At 31.6% G+C, this 19785-nt stretch overlaps 7 protein-coding genes and 1 long non-coding RNA gene across 15 annotated transcripts in view; 4 read left to right on the forward strand and 4 right to left on the reverse strand.

The window, feature by feature from the left end:
* The first annotated feature begins 46 nt into the window (after positions 1–46).
* On the forward strand, positions 47–4467 carry LOC126866019 (uncharacterized). The gene is made up of 3 exons (XM_050619054.1): positions 47–1586; positions 1680–1891; positions 1990–4467. The coding sequence occupies exons 1-3, from the start codon at positions 1305–1307 to the stop codon at positions 3146–3148; spliced, it is 1653 nt and encodes a 550-aa protein (XP_050475011.1). The 5' UTR covers positions 47–1304; the 3' UTR covers positions 3149–4467.
* On the reverse strand, positions 4181–6684 carry LOC126866023 (uncharacterized). 2 transcript variants are annotated; one of them, XM_050619069.1, is made up of 8 exons: positions 6490–6684; positions 5918–6412; positions 5623–5831; positions 5470–5543; positions 5284–5395; positions 5161–5223; positions 4924–5081; positions 4181–4850 (listed from the first exon to the last, which is right to left on the reverse strand). In XM_050619069.1, the coding sequence occupies exons 1-8, from the start codon at positions 6680–6682 to the stop codon at positions 4718–4720; spliced, it is 1437 nt and encodes a 478-aa protein (XP_050475026.1). In that variant the 5' UTR covers positions 6683–6684; the 3' UTR covers positions 4181–4717. The 2 variants fall into 2 exon arrangements, with proteins under 2 accessions (XP_050475026.1, XP_050475025.1); XM_050619068.1 differs by having other exon boundaries at positions 5623–5846; positions 6490–6682.
* On the forward strand, positions 6685–12426 carry LOC126866040 (ribosomal RNA-processing protein 7 homolog A). 3 transcript variants are annotated; one of them, XM_050619110.1, is made up of 5 exons: positions 6685–6787; positions 11228–11287; positions 11372–11704; positions 11787–12089; positions 12169–12426. In XM_050619110.1, the coding sequence occupies exons 1-5, from the start codon at positions 6685–6687 to the stop codon at positions 12252–12254; spliced, it is 885 nt and encodes a 294-aa protein (XP_050475067.1). In that variant the 3' UTR covers positions 12255–12426. The 3 variants fall into 3 exon arrangements, with proteins under 3 accessions (XP_050475067.1, XP_050475068.1, XP_050475069.1); XM_050619111.1 differs by lacking the exon at positions 6685–6787 and adding an exon at positions 7835–7974; XM_050619112.1 differs by lacking the exon at positions 6685–6787 and adding an exon at positions 10414–10561.
* Positions 6815–8601, forward strand: LOC126866058 (FAD-linked sulfhydryl oxidase ALR). Of its 4 annotated transcripts, XM_050619153.1 has the most exons (4): positions 6815–6961; positions 7164–7349; positions 7520–7939; positions 8412–8601. In XM_050619153.1, exons 2-3 carry the CDS (start codon positions 7266–7268, stop codon positions 7910–7912), a joined length of 477 nt encoding a protein of 158 aa, XP_050475110.1. In that variant the 5' UTR covers positions 6815–6961; positions 7164–7265; the 3' UTR covers positions 7913–7939; positions 8412–8601. The 4 variants fall into 4 exon arrangements, with proteins under 4 accessions (XP_050475110.1, XP_050475107.1, XP_050475109.1 ...); XM_050619150.1 differs by lacking the exon at positions 8412–8601 and having other exon boundaries at positions 7520–8386; XM_050619152.1 differs by lacking the exons at positions 6815–6961; positions 8412–8601 and adding an exon at positions 6974–7122 and having other exon boundaries at positions 7190–7349; positions 7520–8386.
* LOC126866073 (uncharacterized) lies at positions 7387–7777 on the reverse strand. Its single transcript, XR_007689765.1, has 2 exons — positions 7630–7777; positions 7387–7550 (listed from the first exon to the last, which is right to left on the reverse strand). It is a non-coding gene; the product is annotated as an uncharacterized LOC126866073 (long non-coding RNA).
* Positions 8332–10387, reverse strand: LOC126866066 (transmembrane protein 145-like). The gene is made up of 4 exons (XM_050619171.1): positions 10245–10387; positions 9471–9894; positions 8816–9405; positions 8332–8692 (listed from the first exon to the last, which is right to left on the reverse strand). The coding sequence occupies exons 1-4, from the start codon at positions 10338–10340 to the stop codon at positions 8423–8425; spliced, it is 1380 nt and encodes a 459-aa protein (XP_050475128.1). The 5' UTR covers positions 10341–10387; the 3' UTR covers positions 8332–8422.
* LOC126866038 (integrator complex subunit 15) lies at positions 12284–14166 on the reverse strand. Its single transcript, XM_050619107.1, has 4 exons — positions 13665–14166; positions 12960–13581; positions 12587–12888; positions 12284–12515 (listed from the first exon to the last, which is right to left on the reverse strand). Exons 1-4 carry the CDS (start codon positions 13741–13743, stop codon positions 12427–12429), a joined length of 1092 nt encoding a protein of 363 aa, XP_050475064.1. The 5' UTR covers positions 13744–14166; the 3' UTR covers positions 12284–12426.
* Positions 14167–14579: 413 nt separating this feature from the next.
* Positions 14580–19785, forward strand: part of LOC126866027 (retinoic acid receptor RXR) — a 63450-nt gene continuing 58244 nt past the window's right edge. The window contains exon 1 of one of the 2 annotated variants that reach the window (XM_050619088.1): positions 14580–14898. In XM_050619088.1, coding sequence (XP_050475045.1) covers positions 14880–14898 — 19 coding nt within the window. In that variant the 5' untranslated portion in view covers positions 14580–14879. The remainder of the gene's footprint in view (positions 14899–19785) is intronic. The other variant, XM_050619086.1, reaches the window with a different exon arrangement.

Below are 19785 nucleotides of genomic sequence, written 5' to 3' on the forward strand. Positions count from 1 at the left end.
GACTGTGTCGATCCAGCGTACGACGACCTTAAGCTGCTGCACTTCCAAATTCGCGCATCGTTTCTTTCTGACCAGTATTTTATTATACTGCAATGCATTTATATCTTTTAACAGATAAAATAAGGTAGATTATAAGAACATGATGTATAAGCGATGATTATCTTTAATGTTAAATATAAGGATATATTCAATATTATTCATGTGAATTAAAAAATCGATATCAGGCGTACGCGCGGTGATAGAAGTTGGAGGCTTTTTGTCCCGTTCCCCAGATTTTTTTAGAAATCTGAATAAAAACATTTCAAAATTTAATTATGATTTATGATAATTTGCTATAAGTACTTAATGCCAAATCTAAGTGACGGAAATTAATTGATTGAGTAGTCTAAACACACTTCGAAGTATAATTGGTGACATACGTTTGGTAAACGAAAATGTAGAATGTAAAGATGGAGAAACACTGGAATTATCGGTTATTCAATTTTCGCGCTTATTACGTTGGTATAGTATGTAGAATAGTAGAATAGTTGTATGTATTTAATTGTATCATATCACAGTTTATTGGAAGCATTTAACGATGTGTCATACTATGTGTAATATGCCTTTTTTAACCTGTTGTACAAAATTCTGTACAATGCACAAATGAAATATCATAAAACATAATAAATCATACTTTGTTATTATGTTATTACCTAATTGGTCAAATTTTTATTTCATTAATTTACTAGTTTGAAAATGTGAATTCCATTTAGATACTGAGGTACCAAAAGATTAAAAATTGAAGTACTCACCTTATAATATTTCTAAATAATACAATTGTAATCTTTAAACATTAACAAACTACATAATTACGATTTTACATCTAAAAATATAAGAATTTTGTCATTAAATTTATCAACTTATTAAACGTTTCAACACATTGGGATTGACAATGAAATTTGTTAGAGTGATGTTATATTAAAATTTCGAAATATTCTTATACGTATGTCATTTCTATATACTGGTGTCTATTGATTGCATATAAAACTCATGTATACATTATTATTATTACTATTATATTCTGTATAATATATATATATATATATATATATATATATTCATTACTTCCAAAGTAGAAAAAATTAATTAGTAAAATTTGGATTTTGAGTTTCTATCTACATAAAAATTTGCATAATAATTTAATAAAATATAGTGGCGCTGTATTACGAAAAAAACAAACAAATATCTCTTCAGATCGATTGGACCAGTCACTTAAATGGCGGTAGTTTGTATACATGTTAAGTGCCGCAGAAAAATAACCTCTAATGGAGAGGATAAAACCGGTAGAAAACGTTTCGAAATGTATCAAAACTATTTGTCCATCACCGGAGGAACTTAGTATCATAACGAATAACGTAAAATGTGATAAATGTGGACTCGTATTTAAAAATGGGCCGAGATATCGGTTACATGACCTTAAAGTACATCAACGTAAAAATTTAGATAAAACAATAAAAGAAAATGTACAATATCATTGTCCGGTAGAGTCTTGTATTTATGCTCTAAAAGCCGAAAGACATTTTAGTACTATGAAATATCTTAAACAGGTTAGTGTTGTCATCGTAAAACAATGCTTTTTTTATGAAATTGATCAATGTTTCAATTACGACATGAAATTTAATAATCTGACATATATTTAGCATTACCTTAAAGTACATGCGAAAAAAACGTATGCATGTACTCGTTGCGAAAAAAGTTTCTCTACTGAATCAGCAAAAGAAGGCCACATGAGAGTATGTGGAATTGAATTTGTATGTTCTTGTTCAAAAATTTACAGCTCCTATGAAGCCTTGCTCACACATGCAAAACGATCTTTACATACAATAAATGATAAATATAAAAATTCTTTGAGGTAAGCTGATCATAAAAGATAAATATTTTAATGTTCTACTGTTTGACACATTTAAATACAATATCATCAATTTATATTAATTATTAACATTTTCACAGGCGCACAAATTCTAAAACAGTGAGATTAATTCTATCAAGTAATCAAACAGAAATAAATAAACTAGTTACAATACTACCAATAAATCAAAATGAAAATAAGATATCCAATCCTAGTAATAATACAATGCAGAAACTTACATCAGATATTGGTATACAAACTGATGATTGCAAAAAGAATAAAAGAATATCAAGTCCATTAAAGTATGTTAACAATAGTTGCTATCATAATGGAAAGTGTGGAATATCTAAACAGACACAGACAAGTGTCCCTCAAAGAATTAGACAAAATGTAATGTCCATGGAAACACAAACGATACAAGCTTCACAAGCATTTAAGAATTCGCTGAAGCTTCAGAAACATGGAAAAAATTCTGTATCTCAAAATTCTGATTATACATTGTTAAAGGAAGACCTTAATCTTAGCAACTTTACAGCTTCAAATTTATTTCCTAGCAGTCCATTACCACTTCGTCATGATGATGGATTACAAGATTTTTGGGAAGATAAGAGTACATCGGGTACTCAAACAATACCTGAAAAAGACATGTTTGAAGTTCTCAATGATAATGTTACTCAGACAGAGTTTGAAACATTTTACAACCATAGTACAAATCCATTGATACAGTGTACTCCAAAGAGTACGGTTGCTTTAATGACTTTACCTTATGTTGAAGAAACGTCGACTGTTGTTGAAGGATATTCCTTTGTATCCTCAAATAGCATATCACGATCAGATCCCATGCTTACAGACAAAACTTTTGATGATAAGTTTAGCAGCATAGAAACTCAAACGGAACAAGCTTATTCACAATCGTTTTTTGATTCAGATCCATTAACTAGATCATTCGCTTTAAGTTCTACCATTGAAACACAAACTACAAATAATCTTGACAACATGGAACTATTATATAGTAATACATGCACACAAACATGTAATGAAATGCTACCGACTGATTTAGGATTATCTAACATTCAAACACAAACACCTTGGACTCAACTCGAGGATACTACTGTTTCTGCCGAAACACAAACAAAATCCTTGATATGTGAAACAGGTTGCAATATATCAATAGGTGCATGTCGTTCCTGGTTGAGTACTCAAACTAGTCACACTGAAACACAAACTGACTTACTTAGTATTTTTGAAGGTCTTCAATAATAAGATATTCAATCTTTATGCATATGGCAGTATAATAGTTGATATTTAGAAAAAATACTTTATGTATAAAGTGAAAATAATTTGCATTTGGTATTGTAAAATAAGACTAATTTTTCGTATTGTTATTTAGTACTTTGGTATTTTTTATATTTTGTCACAAACTAATTATTTAAGTTCCTGTATATGTGCAATTTGATGATGGAATATTACGTGCATTGATCGAGAACTGTATTTCTTTAAAAAGAAAATGTTTTGAATTTACTGTATTACACATTAGCCACTGCCACGATTTGTTTATACATGTGTTTCCAGAATAAAAACATACACATTGCAGGCAATGTAATTCTTATACATATAACTTATTATTAAAGCTATTAATTTAAAACTTGCATTATGAAAAGTATTATTAATATTCAATTTAAATTTTAAGGGGGCAAATAAGCCTTGAATTAAAACCTGTTTTTTTAACTGAAATATAATGTCATTTACACACACAAATAATATATGACAAATAAATTGAATTAAGAAATTTGAAGGTGTATAATAATAGACTCAAGTTATTGGATTTCAAAATAATCTACGGATGTAAAATATAAACTTACTATTACAACATACATATGTTAAAAAAAGCACTTTTCATTTATAAATATTAATTCATAAGTTTTAAATTGTTTTCATGTCATGTATTACGAAGATAAAACATTTTGTTATAATACAACATATGGATTTGAAATTTTTAACTTAATGAATTTTTTAATACATGTAAATAGAAGTATGATCTTTAGATTGAAATATTTGCAATCGTTCGTGTGTCATATACAAAGATAATTTTTAAAAATTTAATTTTTTGTATATATTGTATTGTTACTATACATTGTTTAGAAAAACATTTGTCAATTCGCATAATTACAACCTTATTTGAAAGGAGATTCATGCTTCTGAGACTCAAGAGTCATATACCCCCTTAAATAGAAAAATACATAAAGAATCTTGTCTGCTTGAGGTGTAATTGTTCAACTGATAGTTTCAACATTTACAAAGAAACGAAACATGTAATTTGAAACTGTACACGTAACATTGTTACAATAACTATTAAAATATTGTTTTTTTTTTAACAATTGCGTTGGAATTATGCATTGAATCCCAACCAGTGTTTTCCGTCATAGCTTCACGTCAAAACGTACATATAAAAGTTAAAATCTTTAGCTTTTTCTTTGCTCGGAGCCGCATGGTGACAGATCACGGTTAAGCTATTGTTTTATTCATGTTTGTTGCTAAGGTTTAAAATTACACTTAAAAGGTCATGCTTTGCCAAGCAGGGACGATATATAATTGTCGTACACCTAGAATTATATAAGTCGAAATTCAAGAGCTATTATTAACACATAAAGATACAACAAACATGATATGAATATCGTGCTTTTTAATCGAATCAAATCACTAATCGACTCCAAAACGGGTACTCAACGCAATTACGTGAGTTCAAGGAACTTATTAACACAGGTTGGGATACATGCCATAGAAGTGAAACAAGGGTAGTATGCAGAAAAAGATGTACACAAGAATGTATTAAAGTGCAGGACCAGCAGCATTATCTTCATCAAAATCTGGTAGAAAATCTTTGGTCCGGTCTTCTATCCTATTCATATTTTCAAGTACTGAAGCTAGTACTCTTAAATTGTCCACGCCAGACATTAGTTGTCTATAACGATTCCAATATATATTATTATTTGAACTACTTAATTTAGAAATCTTGTCGAAATATAACTTTTTACCTTAAAGATACTTCTGCTGATGAGGCAGCATGTCTCAAATCACCTGCTAGTCTTTTTGCTGTCTGATTCATGTTTGAAGAACCATATTCGCTTGTATTTCCCGCCGCAAATCCAGCTCTAAGCTCTTTGTTTTCTAAACGGAGTAACGATATCTCTGTCTGCATTAACATTATGTTTTTCATTTAATAATCAAGTGCGCTATAAGATATTTAAAAAGGGACGAAAATCTATACCAACCGTTAAAGATTTAATCTCTTTTTTCAATGCTGAAATAGTACTTTCTGCATTTACCGCTCTCCTCTACAGAAACAAGATATATTATAGACATAAATTAGATATATAAAACATTCTTGTACTCACTGTACTACGTTTTAGATTATCTTCAACTTGTTCCATTGCTTTTTCAAGATGGATTGTCTCTTCATGATCCACTTCTTTTCTAGATACCAATTCTGATTCTAATAATTGAATCCTGTAACAGACATTGTATAAATAAATTAGAGAATATATTCTATTATTAGAGATAAAAGAATTTTGAAAATTTACTTTTCCGATTTCTCATTAATCTGTTTTTGAGCTAATTCTAATTCCTGCCGCAATCTTTCATTTTCCAGCAGTAACTACAAAAAGAATCGATATTTTATAATTATAAAAATTATAAGTAATATATCATAATTTAAAATTCAACATTATTCATACCCTCCTTTCTGTAGTCTCTGCACTATTTGGAATAGATCCAGACTCTGTTGATAATGTTGTCCTATTATGAATAGGACCATCATTTAAAAAGTCTGGTAAAGATTTTGGAACATTTGGTTCACTTGCCCCTGAGTGAGAACAATCTCTTATAATCACATTCGACTCAGGATCAGCCTCAACTGTAGATATTGGTAAATCTAATGGAAACCCTAAGTAATGAGATACTATAAATAAACAACCTACATAAATCATGCTATGATTAATAATTAATTTTAACATATCACTTTATAAATACCTAATGGTTCTGAAGTTTCAGTAGATCCTATACTAGATCTAGCAAAAACAGGTAAATTTAAATGGGCAAAACAACTTGTATTTGGTAAAGATTGATTCCTCTGAGGTATTGCTTTGTCCAAATTTCCAGTTAGATCAAACGAAAGATCACATGAAGCACTAGATCCGTTCTTCTTTGATTCATTTCTAAGTCGAGCTTGCCTCTGTTCTACACTGTTTAATGCAAAATCAGGAAGATTATCCACATCTGAAATTGTCTGTTGTTTGGGCTCATGATTTAGATAATATTGTTCTATGACCAAATGATCTTGCACAAAGTCTGGTAATTCTGTTGGATTACGAGAATAAACAGCTGAACTTTTCTCTAGATTATACTGTGTTGGAGATGAATAAACTTTTGGACGAGCTCCAGCATTTTGATAATTTATTTGTGAACCATTTTTTAAAAAATGCTTAAAGCTAAAGGGATTCTCTTCAATTCTCGACGTATTTTGCCCTGTAGAAAATAAGAAACAACAAATATTAAGCTAATTATCAGCTAAATTTTTTGACAAATACCAGGTTAAATCTAACCTGTTTGAGGCTCTGTCTCAGTACGATTCCTAGCAAAGTACTCTTTCGATGTATTTCTACAACTCCGACATCCCGTTGTTACCTCTTCTTCGGAAGATGAAGATGACGAAAACATGACCTCTCCAACGTGACGCCTTGCATTTTTAGATACGGATCGAGACGAATCATTACTTTTTTTACGACTCGCCATCATCTATGCAGAAGATCAACTTTACCGACGACCGTATCATTTGCGGTGCAGTCAAACAGTCAAAACTGCACTTAACATTTGTCACTCGCTGTCTGCAGGTCGGGTCAGGTTAGTCATACGTAACTTTTTCTTCTTTTTCATCACTCAAGAACTCAATGTGAACGTAGGAGCGGCGTATGTTTTAAACTTTTCTATCTGCATCTTCTGTTTCGTAATATAAAGTTATTCTTATATTCAGTTCCTTATCTGAAATAAGTTGCAAGTGATCATGTATATATAAAGGTATACATATATATATATATGTATATATATGCTTATATCAATACATATTCAAAGAAAATTAGCTAGTAAAACACTTATCGTGTATTGAAATAATTGATGATAAAAATAATTTTAAATGATTGACTTAGTAAACATTTGTTATTATGTCGAAATGTGATACGGTAATATGAAATATTTATATGTTAATTTTTCAATGTAATAGGTGCGTGAATTATAATTTTGTGATAGAGGTTATCTTCCACGTGGAAATATTGTTAATTGCTGCAATTTTTAAACGAATGTATTCTGCGATTTTAAATACAAAATGTCTCACGAAAAACCTTGTCGTGCATGCATGGATTTTAAATCGTGGGCAAAGAGTCAAAAGAAGGCTTTCGATTCCGAAAAGGTATAAACAAGGATTTTTTAAATAAAGCTATATACGATACATAAATTATCTTTTTTTAATAGTAATGTTAAAAACTAATACCGATTAGTTTCTAAAAGGTGAAAAATAGTATTACACTTTATGTTGTGAAATAAATTATTTATTCTCACATATATATTTTATTATGTCAGGAAACTGAGAAAATAGAGAAGAAAGATCCACCTGTAAATAAAGTTAAACGTGATGATTGTCCATTAGATAAAGATGAATTAGGTTCAAGAACATGGTCATTTTTACATACCATGGCAGCATATTACCCTGATAATCCAACTGATGAACAAAAGTTGGATATGTCAAAGTTCTTTCACACATTTTCCAAGTTTTATCCTTGTTATGTATGTGCAGAAGATTTACAAGAGCAATTAAAAAAAACTCCACCACAAACCAATTCACAGTCACAATTGAGTCAATGGCTTTGTATGATACATAACGAAGTAAATAAAAAACTTGGAAAACCTGAATTTGACTGTAAATTAGTTGATCAAAGGTGGAGAGATGGCTGGCTTGATGGTTCATGTGACTGATGATTATTAGTTATGATTGTAAATTTTGTAATGAAACCTATATGTGATATAAAAAGCACCATGTAAGTTTATTGTAAATATTTGTAGGAATGCTATAATAGTTAAAAATATTATCACATATAAATTAACCGTTTGAGTTCCAGGGATCTTTGGAAAAACAGGGTCGAAAAATCCCGAATGGTGCAATAGCGCTCGTCATATTTGTTAGTTTTATGAAATACATCTTTACTATTATAAATGCGTACTATTAGTTTATAAATATATCAAGTTTTTTTCAATAAATATTATTGAGAAGATAAGAATGAAATACAAAGTACGAGGCAAAATCTAAACAGCGCGATCACGCTGCTTGGGACTCAAACGGTTAATATTTATCTTTGTTAACCAATTGTTAAACATAATATCCTTTCTTAAATATGAACATTAAAAAAAAAAAAAAAAAAAGAGAGAAGTAGTAAAAGACTCAGCATACAATTACAAGTTATCAGGTGTTTTGAAGTACCCTTACTATTAATATTGCAAAGTAGATGGCGTTAAGTGTGAAATAGTGAATGCAGAGCTTGTTGTTCTAACATGAGGTTCATAACTGTGATCTTGTCCTTCACCACCAACAGGCATGACTTGACATGTTCTAATATGAAATGGAAAACGTTTGTTAGCCATAGATGGTCTGGTGATGTATAAAAACATTATATGTCCCATAAAAATAGTCCATAACAAACATCCTTTAGCAACGCTTTCTCGTACCCACTCATCCACTAATAAAGTAATGCAGAGTACCTATAAAATTATAAATATCTTTTTACACATTGCAAAAAGAATAAATAAATTTTTTACAAATATTTTGTTACATAATATTTTACATTATTGTAAATGCAATTAAATGCATAGTTTTTTATATACCGTTAATGGATGACATAAAAACCATGCTGATCCCAATGAAAATAATGAACCATAAAAATGAAGTTTTGTTGACATTTTTCTAACGGTTTTAAAACATCGAAGAGAAAATATAATCCATGCAATCAATTTCAGTATTATTAATCCATAGCCTGGTGGTGATTCATAAATATACAATACCAATCCAGGATCAAAGACATCGGATTGGTAAATATACAATGAAAATTGACAGAAAGAAATCAGACAAATAAAACATATAAGCCATCGAGTTTGCCTGGCTGTTAAAACGCTCTTAGTCACTGTAAAACCAAGAGCCAGTAATAACATAAGTACAGTGTACAAAATATCTGAACATGCTTCTAGAAGTTGACCTAATAAATAAGCATTTTCTGTTGGTATTCCTCTTAAACCAAGATTTATGTAACTATAAATCTCAAATAATATTCCTACTAATTGACAAAGTAGTGAGGCTATAAATATTTTGTAAGAAACATGTAGTAGTCTTCTTGCCCTTAGTTGTATGGCTATGTAAAAACTAAGTATTACAAGTATCATGTAAATACAAGCAATTGTTATCAGTTCTGGTAGTATATCTGAAATGAAAATAGATTTAATTAAATAGCATTGAGTAATTTTAAATTAATATAACGTTACTTGCAGAATTCGTCTGCTGAAAAATGTTCTTTCCAAAAATGACCATGCGGCGCATTTGTTAACGATATCCAATACGACACATTTAGTCCAGTTTTTGATGAACAATCTGCTAATGCGATAAACCACCATCTCGGACGAGATGATCGAAATCTTCGATGACTAGAACATCGTACTGTTTCTTCTTCTTCGACGCATCCTGATTGTTCAGATGTTAATGTCGATAATGGTACTATTTGACCAATTCCGTCCCAAAGTATAGCTTCTTTTTCTATGCATGTTTTATTCGAAGGGTAAACGCTTGGCCACTGATCAGGTGCATCATAATACAATAGTATTTTTAAATCTTGTTCTTTGCCTCCTAATTCGAATTCGTACCGAAACGTGCCTTGTTGCGTTAAGAAGCAGAATCTTGCTAAAAATGCCCAATTCTGAAAAAAATTACAGCGACATAAAGTGGAAAGAAATCAACAAATGTTTAGATTAATAATTATTAGGAAAATTATGAAATATAATATATATAATTACGAAATATAATTCTTGTGATACTAATGACACTTGATAATACTACGTAATATATAAAAACATTATGTACAATGTAACAATACAGTTTATATTTACTATCTCTATTTGATTGAAATTAAATGTGATAGTAATTAACATATATTTTTTTAAAATAGCATATTTTTATTAATTTACTTTTACGCGTTATTTTTCAAAATTTAGTATTAATATTATTGTTTCAAAATACACTTAGAAATTCGAAAAAAATGCTTATTACTTCACGTGTTACAAGGTGTCCTTGAAGAATTTTGGCCTCTGAGTATGTCAATAAAAAATTAAATAACATAAAAAAGAATGACAATATGTTAAACATAGTTGATACACGGCCGTACAATTTTCCTGAACTGAAATGATATCTACATATCTGTAATATGTTACCTGCTACCTGCTACCTGCTGTTTTTCTCATGATCAATATTTCCCTGCTATTTAGAGCTATGTATGCATTTCAATTAGTGTATTGATTTATGTTGTGATAATAAATATTTTACATATAAAGTAAAAAATATTCAATATGAAAAAACAATAACCAATGGTAAATATATAAATTTTATATTTTTTAATCGCAATTTAGAGCTTTAGAATCGTTTTATTGTTTAGTGTATATTTTTTATGACCTTGACTTTTCTTTACAATAATACGATAATAATATATAACAAAGTAATACGTATACATATATGTATTAAGTGTAACAGAAAATATTAAAGATTTTATTTAAATTATATTGTTGGAATTAATGTTTTACGATAGAAAGTGTAATTAGAAACTTACGAGTCTATTTAAATTTAGTAAATGATATATATGAATATAAAAAATAATGTTATTTTATGATTAATAAATAATGTATAAATCAATTTCTTGGACATTTTTTTATTAAATATCAATATTTTATTTTAACATAAATTTGTAATTAAGAGAATATATATAACATGATGATAAAGAAATCTTTTTGTTAAAAATGCTAAATTAGTTCCATGCTTCAGTCATACGTGTCGTCTCGTACTGATTGAAACATAAACACGTATTTTGTGTTTTACAGTGCAATGATAATTCATATTAACTATAAGAAAATTCCTAGTATCTCTAAAAGTCATTTGTAATATTATTTGTTTTATACAATTTGTTTTATATTATGTGTTGTAGCAACATTCATAAATCTAAGTTAAAAATTACTATTAATTTCTGTTATTAATTTCAATAGAGGTTATACACAACGAAGCGATCATGAAAAGTAAAACAGGAGGTCTTAAGGGTTTTAAAAGTAAGTGCAGTATTCTTTGTTAAATACAATAATCAGCTTATTTATCTATCTGAATAAATTTTTATTCAATTATTCAACTTGTAGCATTATGGATTCGATTTGACGAAGAAACTACGGACAAGCACCAACTATTTTTTAAGGAGCATTCAATTAGAAATCAAGAATCTATACATCCTAAAGGAAGAACACTATTTCTATTAAATATTCCTCCTTATATTACACATAAAGCATTAATTAAAATATTCAGTGATTTGTGTGGAACTGTTTCTAAAGTTTATTTTGTAACTCCTAAAGGATTTAAAACTGCATATATAGTTTTTGAAAAAGAATCTGATTTAGAGAAAGCATTAGAAATTTCTGAAAACTATGTAATAACATTAAATAAAGAAAAAAAGATTTGTTTTACAGGAGTGGAAAGTAAGTTATCTAAGTTATGCATGAATTTATTGGATATCTCTCTGTGTAAAATACTTCTAATTCATTTTAATAAATTTAACAGAATGGTGCTTAAACTATAATCGTTCAGTATGTAATGAGAAGGAAATGAAAAAGAAAATTGAAACGTATATGCAGAACTATGATCAAAAAATTTCTGAGAAAATAGCAAAAGAAAAAGCTATGGAGGAAGAAGCAGAAAATGATGGTTGGGTAACAGTAACAGGACGAAAGAAGAGAGGACAGTTTGCACTTTCCAGAAAAGAATCTACTATTAATAAAGTGCAACGCAAAGAAGAACAAAAAAATAAGAAAAAGCAATTGCTTAACTTTTATACTTTCCAAATTCGGGAAAGTAAAAGACAGAGTAAGTTTTATGTCAGATTGGTCTTAATAAATATATGCAGAATTTTGATATTTGGGGTCTTATTAAATTTTTTTTATAGATTTAGCAGAGTTAAGGAAGAAGTTCGAATTAGACAAAAAGAGATTACAAGATCTAAAATCTAAGAGAACGTTTAAGCCATTTTGAGATTGTATGTATAACATAGATTAATCATATCAACGTGAAATATATATTTATTATATTGTAAAAAATTTTTTTTTACATTTATAAGTATGGTTTTGTATTTATATAATTGTATTTAAATTTATATACAGTTCCGCAAAATAAAAATAACTATAATAGAAAGACAATAATGTAATTAAGCAGCTTTAGATGCATATGTCTGTAAAGTCCATTCAATTAAGAAGTGTTGATATGATAAAGGCTGTAACAAAGCCAGTAACTCTTCTGTAAAAAAAAACACAAATTAATCTTTAATTAAGGACTAATTTTATACGTTAAATGATTATGATATGTACGTTTGTTTCCATAAATACAATTTGCAGACATAGCTGCACTAACAGCTTGTGCAAGGCGTTCCATAGCTAACTCACGCGAAATAGAATTAATATTTGTTTGAGATTGTAAACTAGTTGTTAAAGTTCGAGTGGTAGCAGCAAAATGCTGTGCGGATATAGCATGTTTATTATTTCCGCTATTTTTTAATCGTAATACCGAGTCCATAAGTAGTTGTTGAATTTTAGAATACAATTTCTTCTGCTCCTCAGAATATTCTGTATTTTCTGTACCAACTGAACGTACAGGTGATAAAATACACCACCTAAAACAGAGAGTTATACAATTATGAATACTTTGTACTTAATTTTATGCAAAATTTTTCTTTTGAGTTACCTGAATAAACCTGCTATTGGAGTTATTGGTGTCATTGGAATGCCACCGGTTGGTAAAGCAGGATTATCCATCAAAGGAGTCAATAAGAGACTTGGATTTTCATCTATCCATTCTCCTACCAACCTGAGCAGTTCTGCAGGTGGATATTTGTCCTCATAGACTTCACCTATTGCCGTTAGTAAGTTGGCAGTGAAATGTGGTGCAAGAACAGGAAGCTGCTTCAATTTATCAATAGATTTTGGAGTAAGGACAAAATAGTCATTAAGTACGTGCCTTGCCAATCCTACGCTCTGTGGTGAAGTAGAGCCTAATTGCTGCATCCAAATTCCAGTCGCATTTAAGACTGCTTTATTTTGAGTGGCAATGGCTAAAGATACTAAATTGCCTAAGATTTTGTATCTAGGACTATCTGCAGGGAAAAGGGATAAAAATACTGCGTTGCGTACAGCGGCACTTCCTCCAGGACTTTGAAAAAAATCGCTCAGAACTTCTATTAATTGCAACTCTTGTATCGCTGTCGTCAGGTTGCGCTTTTTCCGTTTCTCTATTTCTCCGAATACAAATTCCGATATTAAATCTAGTTGTAGATCCATTTGTTTTCCAGGTCTGCTGCATAGTATTTCTTTAAAAATAGTAATAAAATTAAAAAATGTTAAAAAATATAAGGTTATCTGCTAACCTAACCTATTTCAACCAATGTCTTACCGATTCTGCATAATGCTTCTCTAGAGCAGTAAGGAAAATCTAATTTTCGCAAATTTTGTTTTATATCATTGCCTGCCATTAATGCATACGTGCCACTATAATACCCAAATACATTTAAAATAAACTATTCAGTCTTTGCGTGACATTTAATAAGCGCTGTACCAAAACATTGAATATATTTTCTAAAGCTATAATTCCGGATTTTTATGAAAGCGATATGGTTTTGATAGCTAACGAAGACTGTATATTGATTGGTACGGTTATATTTTTTTGAATTTCTGCCACTAAATATCCAATGAATACGTAGTTAAGTCTGCTGGTATAAACGCGCGAGAAAGAAAAATATTTCTGCAACTTATTTCATGTACATATGCCTGTATCCCTTATTTAATTGCATTAAATTATGAATTAAAATTTTACTGTACGTACTTTTTATGCATTCAATTGTAAGCAATATTATTTTTATTCGTAATCAATATGCAGGATACACAATGCGATACCGAATTTTTGAAACCGAACAACACAATATATTATTTAAAATAATATTGTACATTAAAGCTTAATATTTTTATGTTTTAAAACATACATGATATAAAAAATAGTAATTTTTTATTACACGGAAGATATAGGAAAATTATGGTACATATAAAAAAGATTCAATTTATTTACAAAAAGTGTAAAAATATTTGTGACATATTTTACATAAATTTTCTACTCGTTTCTTTTAAATTTGTATAAATGATTTATTGAAATTCTATTTTATATTTGTAATATGTACATATGTTAATAGAGATATATTTTTTTTTAGGATTTTAATAAAATTTATCTTTTGTTTCACATGTATCGCAATGAAATCGGGTATCCAATGCGTAGCGCCACCTTTGAGTAGGTTGCGAACTACACTGTTAGTCAAAACAATCGCCGAATTCAGGATCTATTTTTAGGCGGCACTCACTAAGCTACGGTACTTTACTAATTTTCGTGTGCATCGAAAAAAGGGACAGACGCTTGCAGTGTTTCGTGCAATTGTCTTTCGATTTTGGAAAGGTTCAACGACCTCACGGTAATTGTGACAAGAGACTGACCGGCCATGTTTATACCGTGGTGAATTTTGAGCTAGCGGCCCATAATCTACAAAGTAATTTTCCACGTGTACTTGTTCGATACTCGTGTCGTCTACCGTACGTCCAGCACGGTGTCTAAGGCCTTTTCGAGATGGAGTCTAGCGAAAGGGGTGAGTAAATCCGCAATAGAAATAAAATCACGACAATATTGAGCCTCTGACACAAATCGCGACCTGGGGGCAATGGCAGTGTCAGGGTCGAAACGGAACTAGTTCAGTGACCGCATTCGCGGCATTTGACCGCGATATTACCGGAGAATTTCTTTTCGAATCTATCCCTTATTCATTTCGAACTCTCTATGAATACGGCGTTTCTCTTTAGAAGAGCCTTCCTGTGAAAATTCCTCTCGAGACCGAATCTATGTCACGCATCTCACTTTTGATCTTGACTGTACTCTCTCTTGGTTCAATTCTTACGCGTATCTCTTTTATACATATTTATGAACATAGAAATGACATATAAGAAAGAAGCATTTTATATTTCAGTGTAATTTATTTTTCTTTTAATCGTCTGTGTCATAAACGAGCGATTTGTTCGAATAGGTGTAGCTTGTATTTCGTGTTTCTTTGACGTTTTACGAGATAGTAAAGAAAGCTGATCGGTCAGACGGCTACGTTTTGTATTACGCAATAACATAACGGCGTGTCTCTAACCTAGATAATCTCTCGCGTATAGTGAATTGAAGCCAGGGTACCGCTTGACAGAGACACGTGAGAATTATTATCGCTTGACCGAGTCCGGCATCTGTTGCAATGTGGCGACACCTGCCGACCGTTCGTGCACGTCCTACCTCAAGCTAGTGCGAATTAACCCTCCCTGTGTTTGTTGCCGTTCAACCCTTTCGTTCTATGAAAGGCAGAGACGAAAGGAGCGATGTAGTAAAATACATAAAAGTGAATTCTTTTAGAAATTATTTTATCATTTAATGAAAATCTATGTTGGGTTAATAACGTTGAAGAATGTTATTGTGCTAAATAAATGAATATAGTTGAATTAAAAACTAATTGGAGGTTAAGTTTCAAGTAGCGCAAAGAAGCGAATATTCGAGTAATAATATTCAATTGTTTTTTATTTTTTTATTAGCAATCTATCGAGGCAATAATGTTAAACAGAATTAAGATGTTAGGAAAAGCTATATTCTATTTTATATACAATGTTTATTGACAAAGGATAAGGTTAGAAGACGTTTAATAGCGCATAAGTATATTTAAATTGTGCAACTAATTATCTTGCATCATTTTGCAAAGATTTAATATACAATTTATCTTTTTCATCGAACTTTTTACAATGATGTGTCAGTGTTTCTTTTCCTATAGAACCATTTTTTGTATAGGTATACAATTTATAAAACATAGTACGTAGTTTGAATTTTCTAGGAATACGCTGTTTCGCGAAATTTCCAGAACCTTTCTGTCGCTACTAGAGGGCAGGCGTGCGCCATTGTTTTCCCTTTTATTTTTAATCCATTCTCTTTTCATCCTTTTTTCATTCTTCTACCGAGATCCTTCTCCTCTTTCTCTGCCAGACTCTTCCTTGTTATATAAGTCCAAGGACGAACTATGCGATTGTACTGTCTCTGTCCATTTTTGCATCTCTCTCCCTTCTTGTCGGTTTTTTGTGCTCTCTCTCTCTCTCTCTCTCTCTCTCTCTGCTAGTAACGCCACCTTTTTCTTTCTTTTTCTAACCTGTTTTCTGTTGTCCCTCTTTCTCTTTTCATCTTTATTCTTCCGGTGTGTTGCATTGTCGTTCTTTCTCCCTCCCTCCCAATATACGTACTTCTCTATTCATTGCTTCACTGTTGCTTTATTATATTGGCCTGTGCATGTTGTGCATCCCTCTCTTTCTTTCTCTCATTGTGCTTCGATTTGCATTATGATTGGATGCTGTTCTTTGTTAAAACCGGTGTACTATTAACACGCGTCCTCGGTTGAATAATTTATGAAAAACGTGCTACCCGCTTTTGAAAGAAATATCATGCTTTTAGTTGTCGGATCTCTTCTGTCTAATTTTTCAATGCTCATTTCAAGGTCAACCATATAGTTCTCGTAAACAGAGTATTATTCGAAATGAACTCGAATGGATTTAGACTATACATCCTAACCTTGAATTGTTTCAAGGTCATGACTGAGCAGAAGTTACGTAATCAAGGACTAACTGCAGAGATACTCAATCGAGTCTAAAACTTTGAACTCAATTATTTCTTCCCTTCCTCGTGCAACATTATATCGCATTTTTACTCAAATTTCATTTTATACGAATTCTTATACAGTATGTGGTTAAGCTAGCTGAATTATATTTCTATTGGAATTTTTATGTATTTTTATGTATTAAGTCGGCTTTTCAAAAGAATCAAATCGGAAAGGGGTTAGCGTGTTTCGCTATTCGTGTACAAGTTTATTTTCGCACGTGCCGTGCGCAAACGGGATCGTTTATGGCCACGTTCAATCTGTACTGTTCTAGGCTTGCGAAAAATTTGAAAAAGTTGTAGGACATTTAACAAAGTCTCTACTACGCTGTACGATCACTTGTTAGATCAAATACGTAAAGCTTTTCTATGTAAAATGTTAAAAAATTTGCTTCGAGAAAATTCACGAGCAAAGTTTAATAATTCATCAGAAATGGGAAAGTTTTAATGATTTAGAAATAAACGATCCTAGGTTAGTTACGTAGAGTTCGATTGAAAATATATAACACAATCTCGAAGAAAGAAAGTTTCTTTTCTAGCAGAATTAAACGGATAAAGATAAGCACCTTCAAAGTTTTCATTCCGTGAACAAATTTTAAAATATATTAAAAGATTTTTTAAATTTAGAATATTTCTCTTAATTATTCCGTTAATAATTAATACATCATGAATTATTAACTAGGCGAAGCAGAAATAATGCCAATTGCATAAGTAACTATATCGACGATAAATAGGATGCAAATGCGTGACGATCGTCGCGTTTCATTAGACTATCGTTCGCGACAATTGAATGGTATTGATTTGTAGTGTTGAACGCGAACTAGAAGGATGGATAATCGACGGCCTTGCGCGAGATTATACTCGTCCACCGGGTATCGTGCGATTTCGCGTCCTCGGGGATGGAATTGCACGAACTGCCTCGTCAAAGGGAATTACATGCATGACGAATTTCAAATCGATATTTTTTGCAATAATTTTATCTCTTACCTTAAAAATTACGATCTTCTTTTAATTAATGTTCAAGAGTAAACTTTCCAGGAATACGAAAATAAGTTAGAATTAGTTTGTTTATCCGCGAGTGGCCTTGTTGGGTGTAGATATATTTTCCCTATCATTCGACTAACTCTTATATTTGAACCTCGTTGAATGAGTCAATTAGCAAGCTGCTCTAACATCTGCCACAAACAATCGTTTTCCTTTGCTCCTACTGCCAGTTCGTATACTGTATACTTATACGTATATCGGGTGTTTTTCAAAAATTCGCTTTTAAGTCTGATCGATCAAGCAAAGACCGATCGGTAGATGATCGCTTATTCGTTCACAAGTATTTGAACGTTTGATGCAATTCGATGAAAATGTTAATATCTTTGTTATCGTTTCAAAGTCACGATTAAACGTTTCTTCGTTACGAATACTTTATCTTTTGTCATAGCTGAAATCGAGTACTGTTTAAATCGAGTCAGGGAATATGCCTGCGTCGCTAAAGTTTCACGTAGTTGGCACTTGCTAAAAGTCTATATAAACTTTTAGAATGTGGCTAGAAATACGTAAGCATGTATTACCGATGTCTTCGTAGGATCAATTTTCATCCACCTCCGATTACTTGTGTTACTTCTTTAAGTACTTACTACTTTAGTACTTACTGCTACTCTGCACGCATGTTTATTTTATTGCCGACAACGTTGCAATTTACCAAATGCATCCCGAAAGAGGAGGTTCCAAAAACTCGCGTCGAATTCAACTCGCCCGTCGCCGGGCATCGATGTCGAGCCAAACATATAGTAGCGTAAAGTTCGCCATGGTTTTGAAACACGATCTCCAAGTTGTTTCGAGTAGCTTAAACGAAAGCGTGAGTTTCGGCAGTTTATGGCGTAACTGGTGGCCGTTGCATTTAATTCCAAACGAACATTGGCCAACGCAAGGATCCGTTCTACGTTTTTATGTTAATTAACGAGATAGAATTTCATCGTGTGGGCGTAGGACATTCACGTTCGCCCGTTTAGATAGCTCGGTCGATCTCTCGCTTGTCGTATCGGGTCAGGACATCCTGCAGTTGCAACCCGTCCCCCGAAACGTGCAATTTCAGGGATTATTTCCACGAACGAACTCGTACAATCCACCAAATATCGTATATCGCAGGCAAACGGTAATTTCCGGTACCGTTTATGCGGGAAACGCGAAACGAAATTGGCTACTGCGACGATATCCTGCGACGAAAAACCTGGTTTGGGTTTGTGGTTCGTTCGATCTATCGTAATCGCACGAAACTGCCGTGTTTCTCGAAGTTTTCCTTTTAAAAGAATCGGCCGCTTGCGTTAATTACTTACGTTAAATATACAGGGTGGTTGGTAACCGGTGGTACAAGCGGAAAGGGGGTGATTCTACGCGAAAAGAGGAGTCGAAAATATAGAGTAAAAAAATTTTTTTTTCTTTTTTTAAATTTTTCCATCGAGACAACGATCTACAGTGAGATCCGTTATAACGAGACGCGATAAAGTGCACGCGTACCGGGCGAAAATTTAAAGTCGATTTTCTCGAAAACAAAGCCTCGAACGACAAATTTGTATTCTATATTTTCGACTTCTTTTTTCGCGTAGAATCACCCCCTTTCCGCTTGTACCACCAGTTACCAACCACCCTGTATTTCTCGACTCCACCGCGGTCGAGTTTTCATATTCTAATGCGACGTTTGTTTCAACGAACAAAGGAAGCTTCAACGTTTCCAGAGAAACTACAATGGAAAATTGAAAGAAGAGATTATGGGTATGAATAACGAGTGTATCTCGTATCGTACATATTTCTTGTGTTTTTC

Source organism: Bombus huntii, chromosome 5 (assembly GCF_024542735.1).
Source record: "Bombus huntii isolate Logan2020A chromosome 5, iyBomHunt1.1, whole genome shotgun sequence".
NCBI lineage: Eukaryota > Metazoa > Arthropoda > Insecta > Hymenoptera > Apidae > Bombus > Bombus huntii.

Bases quoted from the DNA above. Each gene is read 5' to 3' on its own strand.
- LOC126866019 (XM_050619054.1), top strand. From the start codon at position 1,305: ATGGAGAGGATAAAACCGGTAGAAAACGTTTCGAAATGTATCAAAACT. The intron at 1,587-1,679 runs GTTAGTGTTGTC...ACATATATTTAG, and splicing joins CTATGAAATATCTTAAACAG to CATTACCTTAAAGTACATGC. The intron at 1,892-1,989 runs GTAAGCTGATCA...ACATTTTCACAG, and splicing joins AAATATAAAAATTCTTTGAG to GCGCACAAATTCTAAAACAG.
- LOC126866023 (XM_050619068.1), bottom strand. From the start codon at position 6,682: ATGATGGCGAGTCGTAAAAAAAGTAATGATTCGTCTCGATCCGTATCT. The intron at 5,847-5,917 runs GTATTTATAAAG...GTTTATTTATAG, and splicing joins TGAAACTTCAGAACCATTAG to TATCTCATTACTTAGGGTTT. The intron at 5,544-5,622 runs GTATGAATAATG...TTCTTTTTGTAG, and splicing joins CAGAGACTACAGAAAGGAGG to TTACTGCTGGAAAATGAAAG.
- LOC126866040 (XM_050619110.1), top strand. From the start codon at position 6,685: ATGCAGAAGATCAACTTTACCGACGACCGTATCATTTGCGGTGCAGTC. The intron at 11,288-11,371 runs GTAAGTGCAGTA...TTCAACTTGTAG, and splicing joins AGGTCTTAAGGGTTTTAAAA to CATTATGGATTCGATTTGAC. The intron at 12,090-12,168 runs GTAAGTTTTATG...TTTTTTTTATAG, and splicing joins TCGGGAAAGTAAAAGACAGA to ATTTAGCAGAGTTAAGGAAG.
- LOC126866058 (XM_050619153.1), top strand. From the start codon at position 7,266: ATGTCTCACGAAAAACCTTGTCGTGCATGCATGGATTTTAAATCGTGG. The intron at 7,350-7,519 runs GTATAAACAAGG...TTATTATGTCAG, and splicing joins AGGCTTTCGATTCCGAAAAG to GAAACTGAGAAAATAGAGAA.
- LOC126866066 (XM_050619171.1), bottom strand. From the start codon at position 10,340: ATGTTTAACATATTGTCATTCTTTTTTATGTTATTTAATTTTTTATTG. The intron at 9,406-9,470 runs GCAAGTAACGTT...TTTTCATTTCAG, and splicing joins TTTTTCAGCAGACGAATTCT to ATATACTACCAGAACTGATA. The intron at 8,693-8,815 runs GTATATAAAAAA...ATAATTTTATAG, and splicing joins TTTTATGTCATCCATTAACG to GTACTCTGCATTACTTTATT.
- LOC126866038 (XM_050619107.1), bottom strand. From the start codon at position 13,743: ATGGCAGGCAATGATATAAAACAAAATTTGCGAAAATTAGATTTTCCT. The intron at 13,582-13,664 runs GTAAGACATTGG...CTATTTTTAAAG, and splicing joins AGAAGCATTATGCAGAATCG to AAATACTATGCAGCAGACCT. The intron at 12,889-12,959 runs GTAACTCAAAAG...TCTCTGTTTTAG, and splicing joins CCAATAGCAGGTTTATTCAG to GTGGTGTATTTTATCACCTG.